This window comes from Diorhabda carinulata, chromosome 7 (assembly GCF_026250575.1).
Source record: "Diorhabda carinulata isolate Delta chromosome 7, icDioCari1.1, whole genome shotgun sequence".
Taxonomy (NCBI): Eukaryota; Metazoa; Arthropoda; class Insecta; order Coleoptera; family Chrysomelidae; genus Diorhabda; species Diorhabda carinulata.
The window spans coordinates 14,182,308-14,202,064 of NC_079466.1; the positions used below are offsets into that span (position 1 = coordinate 14,182,308).

At 35.5% G+C, this 19,757-nt stretch overlaps 1 protein-coding gene across 1 annotated transcript; it reads right to left on the reverse strand.

Moving 5' to 3' along the window:
* Positions 1–84: 84 nt before the first annotated feature.
* LOC130896841 (uncharacterized) lies at positions 85–17,506 on the reverse strand. Its single transcript, XM_057805176.1, has 9 exons — positions 16,906–17,506; positions 11,106–11,316; positions 8,077–8,207; positions 6,964–7,189; positions 4,129–4,311; positions 2,402–2,545; positions 949–1,086; positions 521–711; positions 85–463 (listed from the first exon to the last, which is right to left on the reverse strand). The coding sequence occupies exons 1-9, from the start codon at positions 17,101–17,103 to the stop codon at positions 158–160; spliced, it is 1,728 nt and encodes a 575-aa protein (XP_057661159.1). The 5' UTR covers positions 17,104–17,506; the 3' UTR covers positions 85–157.
* Positions 17,507–19,757: the final 2,251 nt, after the last annotated feature.

Sequence of the window (19,757 nt, forward strand, 5' to 3'; positions counted from 1 at the left end):
TAATTATTGAATAGAAATTTATTTTTGTTTTTGTTTACTCAATCAAGAACTGATCATGATTATGGGTTTTAATTAAAACACCAGTTATGATTGTATTAATTTATTTTCATTTTTAATAAAACAGTATCATATACACAATTTAAAGTAGCAAATATCTTTATTTTTGTTTTTCGACATATTCAATCTTCAATTGTCTTCTCAAAATTTTCCCAGACGGGTTTCTAGGAATATTTTTCACAATTTCAATCCCACCTTCTAATCTTTTGTATTTAGCCACTTTATTAGCTACATATTGTTGTATTTCGTCTAAATTCGTGCTATTCTCGTTTTTGGGAACGACAAAAGCTCTTGGGACTTCTCCGTTCGTAGGATGGGGTATACCTATAACTGCTACATCAGCAACTGCAGGATGATCTCGTATAATTTCTTCCAATTCAGCTGGTGCCACTTGGAACCCTCTAACCTAGAAACGATTAAAATTATAATTTATCATTATAATTGGATAATTGGAACATCTTACTTTGATTAATTCCTTTAATCTGTCAGTTATGAATAAAAGTTTTTCGTCATTGTAATATCCCAAGTCACCTGTTCGTAACCAACCATTTAAAAATACATTTTTTGTCTCTTCCGGTCGATTATAATAACCTTTCATTACTTGTGGCCCTTTGAGTATTAATTCTCCTTGTTGATTCGGACCTAAAGGTTTTCCTAAAACAATTTGAGTCTTGTTAATTTCAAATTAACTCAGGTGTAATTAGAACTATTCAATTCTCAATTAATCAATTCCCAAACGATGGATACATAAGTATTGGAAAGCTCGGAAAATATATTAGAGTTAGTACACTTTCGTGTTTAATTTTGCCACAATCCCACTACGAAAACGTTTATATATTTATGTATAGTAATATACTTCGATAATAAATTTTTATATACAAAATGACTTACCTTCTGGATCATCGGGATTGATGATTTTAACTAATGTATTCGGCACTGGTCTACCTATGCTTCCGGCGATTTTTTCGGTCCTTTTACAATTTTTAGGAGTGAACGAAACGGCAGGTGACGATTCCGTAAGACCATAACCTATATTAAAATATTATAAAGTATTCAAATGAGAAGATCTTCGAAATATTTGGTGGAATTTTCAAAAATGACACCAGTGGGGTTGAAAGGTTTTGTGTCAATATTAAGTCACGTGTTTATCTGAACCGTCCAAGATTTGAAGAACATCCAGGAAGAAATTCATTCAAAAACAAGCGTGCGCCAAATCAAATTTAAACGAAAGATGAAGCAATTTATTTACATATATTTTGAACTCTTGTAAGAAATATCTTGTAACAGTTCTTTAGTCGCTACATGACGGTTTGACGTCCAGGTATCGAATTGCCTCGGGAACCAGTTTTGTATCGTGGTATGCTCCATTTGCTCTAAGCAACGTCAATGAAGGAAATAAAACATTCGATAGGTCGATGTGGTGTTCACGAATACGCCGAAGCCAGTTGAACAGATTTTACTTGATTGGTAACCTGTGTATTTGCTGCTGGTGTTCCTTAAGATGCATTTGAGATACGGAGTCGGATAAGAAAGCTGCTTCGGATCTTGTTTCCGCTATTGGCTGCGTGGTGAAAAGACTGCTGGCTCTTCCTATGGTCTTCCGAATATTAAGGCAGAATTTCCCTTCTAACAATCGGCTAGACAAACGCGGATTCCGATTGGGAGTTAGAAAAATAACTCTACTTACAATGGTATTCTGTGGATGGTTTCTGACGTCTATGAGGATGGAAGAACGACTTTCCTACACACAGGCGCGCGCGCGCTTGAGACAGATCGTCTCGCTTAGCATCCACCTATGGATAATCCACGAATGGATGCGAAGAAGGACATTTCACCACCCCCTGTCATTCCGATAGGTCCTCGTTCGCGTCGCGGTTTCGCGCGTAGATTCCTTCCTCTCCCCTAAGTTCTATAGCAGATTCGGGAGATCTTTTTATGTTAACGAGTTGATCTGTAGACGCTGTAGACGCTTGTTGTCAGGTCTTCTTAATGTGTGTTTTGACTGCAAAGGGTAAACCCTTTCCAAACTTCTTCAGCAAGAAAAACTCGAGTGGCCGTTTGCCTTCTTTACAGATGACACTTGCTTATGAAGTGCTGAGTTATCGTATCGGGGGGTGCCCTCTTGTGGGTTGACTTCCCTTCTCGACTCGGCGCGAAAGGCGGGGTCGCCTCGGCTACGGTTCCTTGAGTGTAAATTGTAGTTTCGCGGGAGAACTATATTTTACATTTAAACCGGGCTATTTTTATGATTATACTTAAAAAAGAATTACGTTTTTACGTTAAAAAATATCTTCGTTACAATCTATTTCGTATTCGTATATATATATGAGAAGAATATGCTAACCTTGAATGATTTGTACCTCCCGCTTGATTTTCTGAATAAACCGCTCCTCGTCCAAAATTCCTAATGGTGCAGCACCGGAAAATAGCACTTTTAAATGGTTGAAGTACTCTGGCTTCACTGCTGGATATGACGCAAGAAATAAAACTGCCAAATTAAGAAAAATAAATCAAATCTTTTGAATATTACTCCAAAAAACAGCGAACTAAAGAGAATTAAAAACAATGTTGTCTGATTTTCCCTTTTTATGATTTAAAAACACAGTTTGACTTCTCAGACCTGGGCAGCACTTTCGCTACGATTATTGAGCAATCGCCTATGCAGCCGTGGGCTAAACAAATGCTTTCGTTTCTTGTTTGTGAATTTATTTGATGGTAATACGACCACGCCATGTGTCGCAATTGAAAATTCTTAATACCGGTAGACATTACTCCGAACAAACTCTCTCAATTAAACGATAATTCGTCCACATCTGAGTAACCGATATCTGTCCCAGAAAATTCCAGGTAACCTTCTTAATGTCCAAATAGCATACATATAAATTGATCCTCCCAGATATGCCTGATTTTGGAAAAACCAAAACCTTCTAACAGCTCGCGCGACGTAGTTTAATCTTTCGTTTCACATATTTTTGTGTATATACTTCTGTTAAGCGTCCATAATAGATTTTAGACCGTATTATTTAGATTGCAAGAAGTGCAAGTAGGGAAAGTGGTTTTTTTCCCACTTGTGAGAAATGATTAGGATTCTAACTAAAGCATCTAATGGAAACTCCATCCAAAGCTTAAGTTTGTTCTGGTACCTTTCAGCTACCGCTGGGTAATCAATTTGCAACTACTCATGTTTGATAAACTTCTCTTGCTTGAAATCTTTCTTGCAGAAAGAAGGTACAAAATGTATCTATGGAGTCTACTTAACACCATAATACAAAACAAAATAACTTTCACTACCAAGAAGACCTAACTACTCAATTGTCTACCTATCGGCCGTCAGTTAGACGTAGATCAGCTGTTTTGTTAAATTGTTTGATTATTTTATTAATTAAATGTCATCTGTCAAAGTTTCAAATAAATCTGACTAATCGATTAGTTTTTATATCGTATTAAAGAAATTTTTGAAGAAGAATGCTGTAGAAAAAACCGATTTTGATTTATAAACCAATCAATTAAAACAATTGTTGGGTAATCCCAAATCAGATTTGGAAAAGAGTGGAATCTATGAAGTTAGCTGCAATGATTGTGACGGGAAGTACATTGGACAGACTAAGAAATCTGTTAATGTCCGGTTTAAAGATCACCTGGGTTATTTGAAATATGGACAGTCCGGAAAATCGAGTAGTGACGGGCACGTTGCTAGTCATAATCATGAAGTTTAAATAATGAAACATTGTTAAATGTAAGAAAAATATAAATTGGGATGGCCATTTAGCCATCCCTATTCCGTATAGCCCCTTCTATAGTTTAGTAGTTGAGGAATAAATTTGAAATTTCTTGCAAAAGAGCTTCTCCCGCCGAAATAGTTAGGTTAAGTAAATAGGTTGAGTTAGTTAGTCAGTCTCTGAAGAAGAAAATTTTGTTATCGAAAGGCGCGAAAGGCCATCAACAGTTCCAGAAGTTCCAACCTAGACTAGATCAGGCATTTAAAAAAAAGCGAAGCCTTTCAGCGAGTAATGGTCATTACTGGTTAATATACTTTTCAAATTTACAATATTTATTCAGTTTGAAACTTACCTAAAGGCGGTGCAGCAAAAATCATACTAATTGGATTATTTTTCAACACGTTAATATATGACTCTGGAGTGAACTTTTCCATAGCTATGCTTCTACTACCCTGATGTAAAAAAACGAAATTCGTCATTAATCCATAAATATGATACATCGGTAAAACAGCTGGTATCGCATCTTGGAAATCTCCTGAAAAAAAGAAAACAATAGGTTTGTTTTTGGTAGCTGCACTGGAACTGTACTGAACCGGACCAGTGCAGGCCAGTTCATGACTGTATAGAATTAGTTCGATCCGATACAAAGAACGTGCAGAGAGCTACGGAGTGTTTGTTGATTGTTGTATTTAATGTGATTCGGACCTTGTAGTATTATGACGAAGATGTAATGTCTCCGTTTCCAGATTACACTTATTGCACTGCATTGAACTGATTCTGGACCCTGTGCAAGCAAGAACGCTTTAGTGTACACTTCCTGAACTAGTTCTGCCAGTGCAGCTACCAAAAACAAACCTAATATGTACTAACCTGAATTCGAACTTTCTACATCTTAGTATCAAATGGAATTATGTCGAGAAACGCGCGGTGATTAAAGACTAAAGTTTGAAAGAGTTAAATCCAATACAAAATCACGAATATAGATATGGATATGATATAGGGAATCCGCAGTACCATACGACGTACTGAAATTGTTGTATCATGAATTTAAATCGTGTACAGACGTTTATACAGGTTGGATCGCGCGTTACAAGATAGTGTGGTGTGACAAATAGTTTTGAGATATGGGTGTCTCATATCATACTGGACATCCTGTTTACCTTCAGCCATAAATAGGTTATCGAAACGTCACACAGTGTAATTGTGAGTGTTGGTGTAGTGGTAATGTATACAGTGTGTTCATCAACGGTTCCAGAAGTTCCAATAAAAGTTGGTTATGTTGAACCTAGACAAGTATTTACTATGAAAGAAGTTAAAATCTTTCATTATATTTTAGATTACTTCTTGTGGGATGTTAGATTGCCAAAGCGCAGTGCATCTTAGTGTTAAAAACATTCCTCCTTCTTGGGGGGATGTAGCTAATCCTGATTGGTTACAAAAAATTTATGCGCGTCAAAATCCTCACTTGTTTTGAAGGTTACTTAAGCGATATCTTTATACCGAGCAACGTATAATGTTAATGCTTTCTTCAATATACGAGGACTGTCTAAAAATTTTTCGATTTAACAGAAATCAAGACTTTTTATTTACAAAATCATTTAACATAGTTGCCGGCAATTTTTCGTAGGATGTAATATTCTTAAATTTTTGTCAATGGAAGACCTCTAGCGAATATTTGAACTGGTAATTTTTCAAGGTAGATGACCGAAAAAAGTTACGAGTACATCTCGATAACGATAGCTGACACGTGAAGATTAGAATGGAAAAAAATGTTATCTTATTATCATCTATAGTACTTAAAAACTACTTAAACATCACAAATGCGACATGGATGCTTAATACTTCAAAAAAAAAAAAAAAAGATGAAAATACGTAACATCTCTCGTAGCACCTCTTGCCTTAAAACCCGAAAAACGTCAAAATCTCTGTTAGGCCCCTTTCACACCAAACGAATCCGAATCAATCTGGATCACCCCGAATCAAGTTGAATCTGATTCGTCATCTCCACTCTTTCACACCAGCTGAACCAACCTGAATCTATAAAAATCTTCTTTTAGTTGCTTTTGAGCTATCATCATTCACGCAGTTGTTTTAAATGCAATAGTGTTTCGTAGGAGGCAACGGCGGAAACTGTTGCTGTGATTTTTATCACTGGCGTCATAAATCGCACTTTTTTCTTTAACTTTTAAAATTAATAACTCCACGTTCATCTCGTATGGTTGTTGATTCAAGACTGACCGGACGAGGAATCTGACAGGTTGAATCAAGTGCGACCTCGAATCAAACCTGATTGAACCAGATTCGTCCCGTCTGAAGGCGGGAAAAGAGTCGCTTCACATTTAAACGGAGCGCTCGAAGCCGAATCTTGATTCGCAGTGATTTTGATTGATTCGGATTCGTTTGGTGTGAAAGGGTCCTTAATAAATCATGTTAAAACTACACAGTCGTCCAATTTGTTAAGTTATACAAAGTGTAACTTATAAGTAAAGAAACTAGCATTGGTACAAAAAAAATACGCAAGCGCCGAAGGCTTTAACGACTGTCACTGTTTAGCCTACTCTTTCGAATGCGAAAGTCTGTAAACAAAGTAGTGTAGCCGTAGTCTTCTTAGAAAACTAACAGAAAAAGACTTCTCGTACTGTGTCCAACGATGGTAGATTCGTATGGGGGGGTATAGGGATACAGAGAAGGTAATAATGAATAAATATACATAATATTAAAATAAATTTTTTTCGTATCACCTGTTTCGTAATTTAACACTTCGTAGTTCTTTCTTTCATATAATTTGACTGTATGATAACGCCGTTATCGAATATTTTGGGGTGTTCCAGACTAAATTTGAAGAATCTAGAAGAATATTTGATAGATAATCGAATTAGATACAAAAGAAACGTACGACAGTAGATGAAGAAATTGACGATATTGGGTGACAAAACAATCCCGAGCTTCTGGTATTTTATCTTTATCTAAAGTCCTAGATAAAATTTACGTTTTTTTAAATAATTCTTGACGCGTTCGACGTTTCGATCTTTTATTATGAAACGACCACTAAGCAGTTACCTACATGATGATCCCGAGCTTAAGGTTATTTAGTTTTGTTTATCTTTCAATTAAATATATTTCAAGTCTGGTTATAGTAAAAAACAGCCACCAAAAAAGCAAATACTATTTGGAAATTAACACTAACCTGAAGGTGAAGTGTAGTTACTCAAATCTGGATGCGACAGCTGTAGAATATTTGAAACTAGATTTCTATGAGTTAAAAGAACACCTTTTGGTAATCCCGTCGTCCCACTAGAATACGGTATGAATGTTACTTCGTTAGCATCCCCTGGTTGGATATCGGGAATATCTATAGTCGCATCTATCAATTCCGAAAAGTTTACAGTTTGTTCTGGTAAACTTTCAGCTTGCTGAAAACAAAAATATAGCAAGGATCGTATCGATAAAGTTAACGCTTTTTTGGAGTATACATGTAGGGAGGTACTGAAACCCTTTCACTAGGGCGCTAGTGAGCTAAACAACCCCTATTTGATGTGTAAAATAATTCGCTTAAGCTTAATAAGAAACTGAGATTGTGCGATTTTGATCAAATTTACAACACAACTATTTACGCAGATGACTCAAGAAATAGTTCACTTTAGATCCTTCGTTTGGATGCATCTGCACAGTGGTTAAATGCCGAAAGACAAGAAGACGATTAGTGCGAGGTGATTCCTTACATTCTCAGTTAAGTTGTTGGGGACATGAATCATTAGAAGATGACCCACGCGTGGGAGGTGACTACTCCAGAGGACTTTAAATGCGTTGGGAAGTGGGAGAAATTGTTTAAGTGCAAGTAATAGGCGTTTATAAACAATAGAAATTGCAACGCAGTATCAAAACAGCGTGGAGGAGTAGAATGTTGCAATCGATTTTTAGAGCTTCACCGTGAGGACCAAGAAAGTGTGATCTGATCAAAAGAAAATTCATGGAGTGACTTCAAAAGGAGACCTCTTCTAAAAAAAGCAATGGTGGTTAACCTTTGGATTGACTTTGAAGGATCAAATACAACTATGAACGCCGCATATTACTCTAACACAGTTTCGTCAAATAATTATCAAAAAAAGACGCAACAAAATCAGCAGGGGTTTGCGTTTGTTTCATGGCAATGCTCCAGTCCACACTCCATCGCTTTCCGAGGATACTGTACACGAATGTGGCTCTACATACAACCAACATATAACCCTGATCTGGCCCTGTCAGATTAATTCGCGGTCAGAATAAGATAGATCCAAATTAGAAAAGTAGTAAAACTTACTGTTTCTTTCACAATAACAATGGGGAATTTTCTTTTACTTATATCCAAAGCGGATTTAACTGTAGGTACTAAATTTGATTGCGTAATGATTAATTTCGGGGACGCGTCTTCTATTTGCCTCGCAATTTCATCTGAAACAATAAAAATTATGAAAAACTATCCGCATTTATCACCATGTTCAACTGAAATCATAATATGGTAGAGGAGAGAAAAAGAACGGTTCGAACCAATTCGTTATCGATCAGTTTGAAAAGTATCTTCGAGGATTTAAGCTCCGCAACTAGATTATGGACATACTTTGGACTAGTTATGATTCAGATTCGGTTATTCTTTTAAATCTCATGATTGCTTCTACGAGTTTCATGGATGGACAATAGGAAAATGAAAATACAGAAGCTTTTTACAATTAAAAGTATTTTGAGCTGCGGGGGTCATTTTGGAAGGTACTTTCCGGATCCGGCTCATAATTTTTTATTAATTGGTGGTCCTCTACCATAATATTAATTTAGGGTAGCCAAGTGCAAGATTTCGGTAACGGAATGAGTTCAACGAGTAATTTATGAATGGTTTAAAAAATTGTAACTCATTCGGCGACATTCCAAGGGAACGAAAGACGCTGATGAAGAAATTAACGATGATGGTCCATGTCCACTTGGCCATCCAATTAATTAGCAGTAAAATATGCCACCAGGATCGTATCGCTGTTTTCTTTGGTACCGACAACAAACACTTGGATACCATAATCAAGTATCAAATTAGCAACGAAGGAAATGTTACATAGAATTTGGAAAGTCATACTATCAAGCAAATAATAGAAAAATATTATTCATAGATTTCCGGCAAATAATTCATGAAGAACGACGTGATAGAACCAGACATTGAATCTAAATTAAAAGGATCAATGACCATGAATCTAATAAAAAACGATGACCAAGGACTCCCAAAAAATTCGGAAAATTAGGAACCGTACCAAGTATTTGAATCAACTGCTTCAGAGTCGGGTGGTGCTCCTGCGAGCTTTTTTTTTCTCAGGAATCATCGAACTACAGATTCTTCACGAGTCGCCACAGCTTACCTTCTTCATAAATTCATTCAGATAACAATAATTGCGGAGCCTGTTGTGTGCCACAGGGAGGTTAACTTGACGGGAATAAAAACCCCCTTAATATTATGGTCTGGTCAAATTTTTATAATATTTATTGGCCGAAATTATTAAAGAATTTGCTTTCAAATTTGGTATCGAAGTTTGGTATCATATTTGAATGACCAAATTGCCACCTTTTACAAATTAATTGCCTCCCTAAGGGCCCCACGTTGAGAAAAAAGCTTCAAGTGTCAAGTTCCTCCATTAAATCATCGATATCAATACAAACAAATAACGAATTTCCCATATTTTTAAGTATAAAATTATGTCTCAAGACCGTGGATTCACTCACAAACAAACAACGAAGAAAAATGGAGAAAAAAATGAAAATTAACAATTCTAACAATTGTTTTCTAAAACTAAATAACAACAATGGTGTGTTTACGTATTAATTTATAACGATTGTTCATTGTTTTTATTAATCATTTCGAAGTTAATCACCTCTCGATATCTTGACCTTCAAATCAGTTGTTCATATTTTAGATAATGTTTTGATTGACGTAAAGAGGTTAAATAAAAAATACACGCTTATACATTCAACTAGAATTCCATAACAATCGTCGAGACGAAAGTAAGTAACATGACTAATGACAAAAAATGTTGTGAGTCATGGGATCACCTATCATCCTCGGCCCCCTCATCATATACATAATTACTGCCAATCTTTAAACTTTTGACACAATTCACGCGCAACACCATCGATCATGAAGTTTTCCCCATACATACGACTCATTCTTCGATGGATTTCTGCATCACTTTGGCCTTCAGCCTGTAGAAAACGAATCACACTTCGCGATTCACACTTGGCGGTACCATCAATAATGGCGGACGTGTTTACGTGGCTGTAGCACAACGCCGACTGACGTCTGAATATCAACAATGTCGGAGTGTGTAATGCGAGAGCTTTGAGTCGCCTACAGCACATGCCTGGTATCTAAAGTCTGTTTATAGATGAAAAATAGTAAACCAAAACATATTCACGCATAATGCCCGTTATTTGTAGTAAAAACGCCAGGTAGTATTTCTGCCTTAACACAACTATTTCTAATTATAAACTGCCCCTTACTCCTTTATAGTATCGAAATCCCATTTCTTTCGATAAATTATGAAATGTCGATCTTTTTAAAATCTGGTAAGACCTACTCTCAGAACTTTATCCACTGCGGGTAATTCAACGAAATCATCAATTGAATTGTTAATTTTTTTCTTTATGGATACTTTTTTGGATCGGCCACTGAATGTACTTTGTACGCTCTATACTCACGAACGATTCGGTAGATACTTGAAGAAGATACTCCCGAAGTATTTACCATTCTGGAAATAACGTCATGTCATCATTTTCTTCCATTCCATTGTGTCAACAACTTCATCATCTGTTTTCGTGTCAGATAGAATTAGGCAACAGACAAATATAAACAATTTCACTGCAGTAAGATACAATGCAATGTCGTCCCTGTACTACGCCTGATCTAAAAGGCTTCTACAGCGATATGGCGTTCGTTCCACTCACGCGGCTTTATTACTATTAACGATACCGCCCGCGTTTCCCCCGGGATGTTCACGTGCTGATCACGTCCTGATTATTCTTTTGGTTCACTCTTTTTCTTCGATAAATAAACTTTAATGACGACATTATAATACCTGCAAATTTTTACAGATTATTCGATATGAGTATTACGAACTCGTCCCCAACATGAAGCCGGACCTGTCTGATTATAATGGAATTATAAGATTTGGCGAAGTCGCGGCTCATTTGAGGTTTTTTCATAGATCTTTTTACTTATGTATTTGTTTTGTTTCTTTATTTTCTAGAATTTTTGAGAGCTTCGTTCTAGTCTTTAGTATTATAATACACTGACTCTTTCTTTCCCAAACTTAAACTTACCAGCTGTATACATGGGGTTCATTGTTGTAATAACCATTCTGGCTTCCATAGATCCCAAAAGGCAGATGATAAATTCGGGAACGTTCGGTAAAAATAAAGCGACAACATCGCCATCTTTTAATTGAAATTTCGTTCTTAAACTTTTTGAAAAATTTCGACTTTTAATTCTGATTTGTTCGTACGTGTATTTTCGACCTGTAGAAGCCGATTCCTGGAAAAAAAAGACATTTTTGTAATCACTTATTTACGCCTAAAAAGTCAGTTGAAATGAATGCGTATCTTATTTATAATTTTCGAAAATTCAAAAACACGTTTGCTGCTTCCTTCCTGTTATGAAACTTTGATTGTTTTCAGAGGGTAAAAAATTCAGAAAATCGGAATGGAATACCATTTGCATAATTTCAACCTGTATGAAGTTATCTACAGATTTTAAACACGAGTTTTTCTATATATTTCATAATTCTGATTCCAACACCAAAAAAATGAAAATTATTTAACTACGAGGATGGTTCCAGAAGTCCCAAAGAAAACTAGCTCCATCCACTTTTCCCAGCGATGTTTAATAACTTTTTATAATATAAAAAACTTCTTAACACAGTCATTAATTGCAGACATTACCACTTCATTGCTGGAAAATCTTTGACCATCGAGCCTGGGATCAGGAAATAATCCGAGGGGGATAAATATGGCGAATAGGGTGCATGAGGTAGCAATTCAAAAAATTAGTAGAATATATTTTGGTCTATCAAGTTTGTGTGTTTCACAACCTTCCAGCTATCTTCCCAATCGCTTTCTAAGAGTTAGAGACGCAAAACCTACAGAGGTAGCTGAATTCAAGGAGTGATCGGCAATCCTTGGAAGAACTAAGAGGTTATGACGGATATTGAGTGAGACGGTTTCATTGACTATAAGAGAATAAAAATTCTTGTGACGTGCACTTGATTTGATAATATTAACGCCAGAAAAACTCAAGAATAATTGGCAGTTAACCATATGGTCCAATAATTTGTAAATAATTAGATAAAATTTTTCCTAATATTTGGATCTGGAAATTACGCAATTAGCCGTTTAATTCCCATAAAAGAAATATAGACCAATAAATTTCCCTTCCCAAATATAATTTTTTCGGGGCGATTGGTGTGTTTTAATCGAATCCAGTGGGGGTTTTCCCAATGCCAGAATTGTGTAAATTCACTTGAACAAAACGTTTTAAAATACTACGGTGTTTAGATAATTTGGATTTTCAACACAATGCCTCATGAATATTTCGCAAAATTCCTTTCTCAAGTGTTCGTGGAACTTTGTATGGGTACAGTTTTTATTTCTTCAAAAACTTCACTACAAACGACTGACTAGTATTTTATCGCAAGGCAATTTCTGTTGCGTTGTCGTCTATTGACAGCAAAATATAAAAATTTGCATCGTCGATTATTCCTGGTCTCGTTAAATGGAACTTCTGCTTCAAGTAAACTTTTGTCCTTCCTTTTTTGGTTAAGGGTACCATGATAAGAAATGTACTTGATCTCTCAGATGAATTTCGTCCATTCAGGTTACGAATGATATTGCGCCTGTCGGAGGGTTAATTCATCAATTTTGGCCACTGCAATAACGGATGTGTGAACTGGTGCATTGTCTTGACGAAACTTCACATTCTTCTTAGCCGAATGCGGCCGTTTTTGCTTGTTTTCTTCGCTTAAAAACTGGCTGATACAGGGCTGATACGTATCGTTAATATTTTCCTTTCAATTGGACCATGTTCTGTTTACTCTCAATATTTAACCTTCTCTTGAGCCCTTCTTGAGACCTCTGACCTCCAGTTCATATACTTTTTGGTGATCTCTATGTGTTTGGTTTCTGGTTTTTTGTCAATCTGTTTTCTGGACTTCGGCTCGTACTACAAACTCCATCTCTTATTAAAATTTACGTGACATTATGGATAATCAATTGTGACTTGCGACCGCGAATCAACTGCTCGAGATAACCTCTTGTATATACACAAATATAAAAGTTTTTTTTTTTGATAATTTTTGTATCATTCAGCTAGTAAAGAAATGAAAAAACAAACAACTGATTTTGTGTACCTTCAAGGTCGATCCACGTGAAAGAGTTTGCTCGATTCACTTTTCTGTGTGTACCTCATTTTTGTAATATGAACGACGAACTTCTCATCGAGTTGGATCGTCAAGGACCAGTTATTTACAATATGAAGGCCCCAAATACCTTTATGCCGATTGGAAAGTGAGAATTTGGCAGGAAATTGGTCTAACTAAAGAACACTGACACGGATGTCACCGGAGGGTACGTAACACGGAAAGCAACGGAGCCGTCCCGTCACCGGATATGTGTGAATCGACCTTTAACCTTAAATATTTAAAATACACGACATCGACGCTTATTTTGATCATTTTTTTCTCAACTTTGCTTTCTTGTTTGTTTTTTAGTTTGTGAATGAATACGCGAACAATTTGGAGGTACATAAACACCTAAAATCCCTGTTAAATTTGAATTCGATCTATTTCTACTTAATTTTACTTACTGCCCTTAACAGTCTCATGTGGTGTACCAAATTTGGTATTTTTAAGTTAAAGCATTGCCAACATATTAATTTTTTTCGAAATTTTTAGAACTTACTTTGAAGTGTCGTTTATAAGGGACACCCTGTACATTTCTTATGTTTACGATTGGTTTTACTTAGATACCTTTCATTGAATTGAATTGATATCATCAACGGCTTCTTCAGATGTATAAAAACGTTGATCTCTTAATTTATTTTTGATCTGCGGAGAGAAAAGAAAAAATCATTGGGTGCCAAAAGGCGGATAACCCACCAATTCGATGTTTTGACTATGGAGCTGCAAGTAAAAGAGAGAAAAAACAGGAACGACGGAGACTCGAAGGCTAAGGCAAAGTAATGTCTTATCCATAGATGGCAGGTCGATTCATCCACCGACTCATATCAAATTATCGAAGTCTGGGTGAACAAGAAGCATGGGGAACTATGGTGGATTTCGCAGGTACCTTTATACCAAGAGGAGATCAGAAGACGATGCCGCTTTTCCACTATTTCAGATGAGAAGAAGTTAGTAACTTGTATACGCAGAAACGTAGACGAAGTTTCAATATTACCAACGTGATGGAATGCTTGTTGGAATAAGGGAAGTCCTGGAAGTACAACGATAATAGAAACTAAAGAGAAAGGGAGTAGAAACTAGATATAACGAAAGACAGCATTTGAAACGAAGTAATGGGAGAGCGGATACCATTGCAAAGTGCGGTAGCCATTGGGAGGTTTTAATCAGTAAGAATCCGATACTAACTGACAACGACACTGGGTGTCCATGAGGATTTTCCCTCCTACGGACGATTTGAGAAGGATATCTTTCAACTGGATCCAAGATGTCCAAGATCGAGCACAATCGCCTATATTTAAAGAGGTTTATGTCCAGTAGTGGATGAAACATGCTGTTAAATAATGATGATGATTATTTGGAAGGATTTAATAGGTTAATTAACCTTCCGCCAGGCGCTTAGGCTTTTTCAACACCACCAGATGCTGGTCATATTCTGGTCGGCAACTTTTGTTTCATTTTACTTCGAAATTCACTCTTAATTATGATTTAATTTGTTTTAATAAAATAAAACGCCTTCAACTGCTCATTTCTGATAGTGAAGGCTTCACATCCATGGGAAGGTTTTTATATCTGATCTTTCATTAAATTTTGAGCCAGATTTTTGAGAAAAATATTTCTTCGATCAGGAGCTTCTACTGATAATTCTGAATTGAACAATATCTGTTTTTTGATCACAGCTACGGATGTATTGATCTAGTCAGCTTAGACCAGTATAAACAAAATATTGCGTTACCATAGCAACGAACAATAATTCATTAGAAGTGTTAGTTTAAAGTTTGACCTCAAAAAAGTAAACCAGAGTTAAGTAATCAAAGTACCTGTATTTAAAAGGGTTAAGAGGTAAGCAGATTTACGAAGATATGCTTAATATCCTTGGTGATCAATGTCCTTCGTATGCGAAAGTGAAAAATTGGACTGTGAGCTTCAAAAGAGGTAAATTTTCCATTGAAGATGATGACCGATCGGGAAGGCCAGTTTCTGTGTCAGTCGTCGAAAATATCGTAGCAGTTCATGACATGATTTTATCAGACCGTCGAATTGAGCTAAAACGGATATATGACGCACTGAATATTTCATAAGAACGCGTTCATCATATAGTTCACGTCAATTTGGACATGAGAAAAATTGCTGCAAAATGGATCCCCAAATGTTTTAATTTTGACCAAAAGCGTGAAAGGGTAGAAGCATCGCTTTCGATCTGTGCTCGATTTGAAGACGATGTAGACTTCTTAAACCGAATTGTTACTATGAATGAAACTTGGGTACATTTCTACGATCCAGAAACAAAGCAACAATTGCTGGAATGGCGACACTCTGGTTCTCCAGGACCTAAGAAGTTTCGTGTCTAAAAATCTACTGGACAATTTTTTGCTTCAGTTTTTTGGAATTATCCATGGAGTAATCATGATTGATTTTTTGGATAAGGGTAGAATAATAACTGGAAATTACTATTCGACATTCTACGGGAAAAAATTGAAGAGAAAAGACGCTGAAAGTTATCCAAACGCCCCTGCACACAAATCTCATGTTGCCATGCAAAAAATTCGTGATTTGGGGTTTGAATTACTAGAACACCCCTCTTATTCACCAGATTTGGCTCCGTCTGACTATCATCTCTTTCCTCAACTGAAAAAAGTTTAAAAGTTCGTAAATTTTCTTCCAACGAGGAGGTTATAAAAGCTGTGGGGGTTTGGTTTGCAGAGCAAGAAGAAACATTTTTTTTTTTTGAAAGATCTAGAGACGTTGCAGGTTCGCTGTAATAAATGTATGAAATATTGTTTTTGGTTCTATAGTAGGCTAAGAATTTTTCAATATATTCCGCGCATAATTTGTTAACAGTTTCAATTCCTTCGGTTGTATTTTAAGACTTAATCATTTCTAGCTTCTTGGTGCCTGTCGATTTCATCAATATCATGCACTAGCTTTTACCCGCGGCTTCGCTCGCATCGAATCCATTAAATAAGTATCAGAAATCATTATAATAGAAATATATCATTATGATAACTTCATTTTATTGCTTGGTTAGTATTATCGATTTTTAAAAATTATTACATACAATGAAGTTTCAAATGTATCTTTTGATTTTACTCAAAAATCGCTTTGACTCATCGGGTAACATTCAACAACAAAGTTTTTTCGACGGTTCTTCCGGTTCACCAAGTAATGGAAGTGAAACTTTACCACTGGAACAGCACATTCCAGGAGTTTCATCTTTCCATTTGAGTGCATTGCAATATTGACATTTTTTATTCATTGAGCCAATAAAAATTAGAGGATGATTGTGATATTTGAATTGTAAGGTCATATATAGGTCAGAGGTATCTTCATTACGTATGAAACCATTGGCAACTTTTTTGGAAGCCGAACTGGGAACTGGCAAAAATTCTTGATGGATAGCCGATGTATTTTTCCTCAGAGTGCCCAGGAATGGAATTTTCTTTGCTAAAAGAATCTAAGCTAAGTCGACACGTACTTCGGACAGCAGCTTCAATGTTTATTGAATGACCGAGAAAAAAAGTCGGCGGAAATTTCAATTTTCTAATAATAACGAAAATCCCTGTCGGCCGTCCAACGGACCGCGTAGCGCGCCGGTCGAAAGGTTAAGTATAAAAATTTGTTTATATTATCTCGTGTTAGTAAAAAGCCTCAAAAATAAAAATAATACCTACCGTAGCCGTGTACTTATTGTAACAACTTATTTTGTCGTAGAGCAATTCTGGCACTGTAATATTCGGAATAGAAATATCCTCTGTTTCACTTCTTAATATGTTTTCGTGTAAATCGGTTGCGATACATCTCGAAAACAAACTTTTATTTTTAACATTAATTAATTTTCTGTTTAATATTATTTTTCTAAACACTGCCATGTTGCGAAGCTTCTTTCTATACGTTTAAATCACAATTAGTTTATTCGCAAAACACGTACTTAAACTTTGGAATTTATCGGACTACTAGGTATATCAGTTAAGATAAACAGACACGACGATTTATCTCAGGGTTATCAAATATGTATAGCGAGTATTTAAAAATATAAACTTAATATTAAATTACACTTCCTACATAGTTGTTTCACTTGATCTATCACTACTGGTACGATTTGTAATTGATGTATTGAGTTATAACATAATCGATGTATACGATATTAGTTTACATTCCGTATTTGTCGTTGAACTATGAACTAGTACCGGTTTTAACGTTTGGAACGACATAATTATCATTTTTACGACAATCAAGGTCGGTCCGACTCGAATGTGAAAAGGATTAGATTGTAAAATATAATATCAATTTATTTATATCTCTAATTTTTTATTTATCAGACCTTTTGATATGTTTATGTTTATAAATCTTCTTGATTTTAGGTCTCTCCTATTTCAAAATTAGTTTTTTTTAATAATTTTTGAAAGTCTCAATCAAAATATGATATTGACACTGACAATTTGCCGTCTACATAGGGCAGACATCTCAGTATTTCGAAAATAGATTAAGAGGTCATCAATACGATAAAAAAAAAATAAAACTGCAATAACGAACCATGAAATATCAAAAAAACATTTTTATAAATATTTATATCTTATACGAGAAAGTATTCGTTAAAAGGCAATCGAATCATTATGAATTGGACGGCATTAAACGCTGTTATTTAGACAGATGCACTTAACTGTAGTCCTACTTGAAAATTGGTAACAAATCATTATTATACCACGTTAACTTGCTACAACTGAATATTAAATTATAAAACGTAAATAGACGAGTAGAATGTACCTGCCTGTAAAGGCGTTTGGTTTAAACAGGGTACCAGACATGAACTGAACCCTTTTTGTACCCCATTCGTCTATTAGAACTTCGGTAGTCTTTTATCTGACGCAAATAACCTTCTCCCCATCGAACGATCCTTGACGTTTCGGTTATTGCCATCCGTTTATTCAGTTTTTTGTGATTAAAACCACATGCTGACAAAACTTAACGCAATATATAATTTTATTCTGGATAATTTGCTACCTTTTGTTATATTACTTCTAATTTCGCAACCGATATCCTTCGCGCATTCCTAACCTCTAGGAGCAGCGAAGCTCTGCTAGAATCAACTTAGGCCTCTTTCAAGAGGCGTTCGCGACCTAGTTATGTTGGTTTTCCCTAAAACGTGCTACCAGGTATATCGAATCACGAATACACGTGCCGTGTGCTGCTCATACATTAAATATCATTGTTAATGAAGCTGCCGGCTCTAGTTTAAACCCCTAAAGTGAAACACGGTAGGAAAATCGTATCGATGATATGAAGACTCTAAAACAAGATCTAAAAATCACTATTACTGCTTATTATAAACAATTATATGTTTTCAGTTTTAATTGGATATAGTTTTGTTATCAAGAATTGATATCTTGAGTTGAGTGAATATCGCGGAATGCTTAGATAAACTCAGATAAATATTTGGAAATACAAAGATCTAACGATAATTTTTAAGATATTTGACACTTGCTAGTGATTTAGGTATTGATTTCCCAAAAAAATGATCGTTTATTGATTACGAGGGCAATGATGAATCAGTTTGAATTTCCTTCAAGACTACTTTCTATTTTCTTGATCACGCGATTTATTCAGTAAATGATTTACCTTCTTATCTGAGTGCTTTTCAATATTTTGCCTTCTGTTCAAGTTTAATGATCATCTTATGAAAGCCTGTAAGGACTTAGAGTATTTACGAAGTGTCGTTGTTATTTATTGAGTTGAAAACAACTTCCATATTGCACAAAATCACACTAGATACTTGGAATAGTCGCGGAAAAAAGTTATTTACCTAGCATATTCAAATATTTACAAACCAAGCTTATAGATATCTTGTCCGAGACCGTTCTGGTTCTCTAAGAACCATCATTACATTACAAAACGGACCAGCGTAGCTGCTCCAGACCTAAGTGAAAAGTTGCTGGTTCATACAACCAGCCGGCAGTCGACGTGTTAAACAACGACGCATTGAACTATGAGTTTCTACGGCCATCAAGTTTTATGATATATTTTTTATGAGAAATATTAGCGTAATGGATTGAATATAATAATAGTTAAATATGATTATTATGTTTTTCTAGAGAACACATAATAGAGATGTTCGGAAACTATGATCAGTTTAACCCTATCATGATATAAATGGTCATAAAATAATCCCGATCATGTTCATTGTCGTTCGGAAACTAAAACAAATTTGGTGATTCAATTACCAACTTAAATTAAAATCAGTCCTTCTATATAGTTTAAAAACAGGTTTAGTCATTTCTATTCTAGTATATTATTGGTAAATGCGTTGAGCTGATGGATTGTTTCGTTGTTTGTGTTTTTTTTGGCCTTAAAGGTTAATAGTTTCTCATATTTTCTTATTTTTGATTAATTTATACGAGCTATATAACATTTGAAACAAGATTATTTCCAGGGAAAACGGATCGTGAAGTTAGAAGGCTCTGATCAAAATCTCGTTCTGTGATAGGATTCGCAATTAGCTTTCAAATGAAATATCTAATCTCAGAAC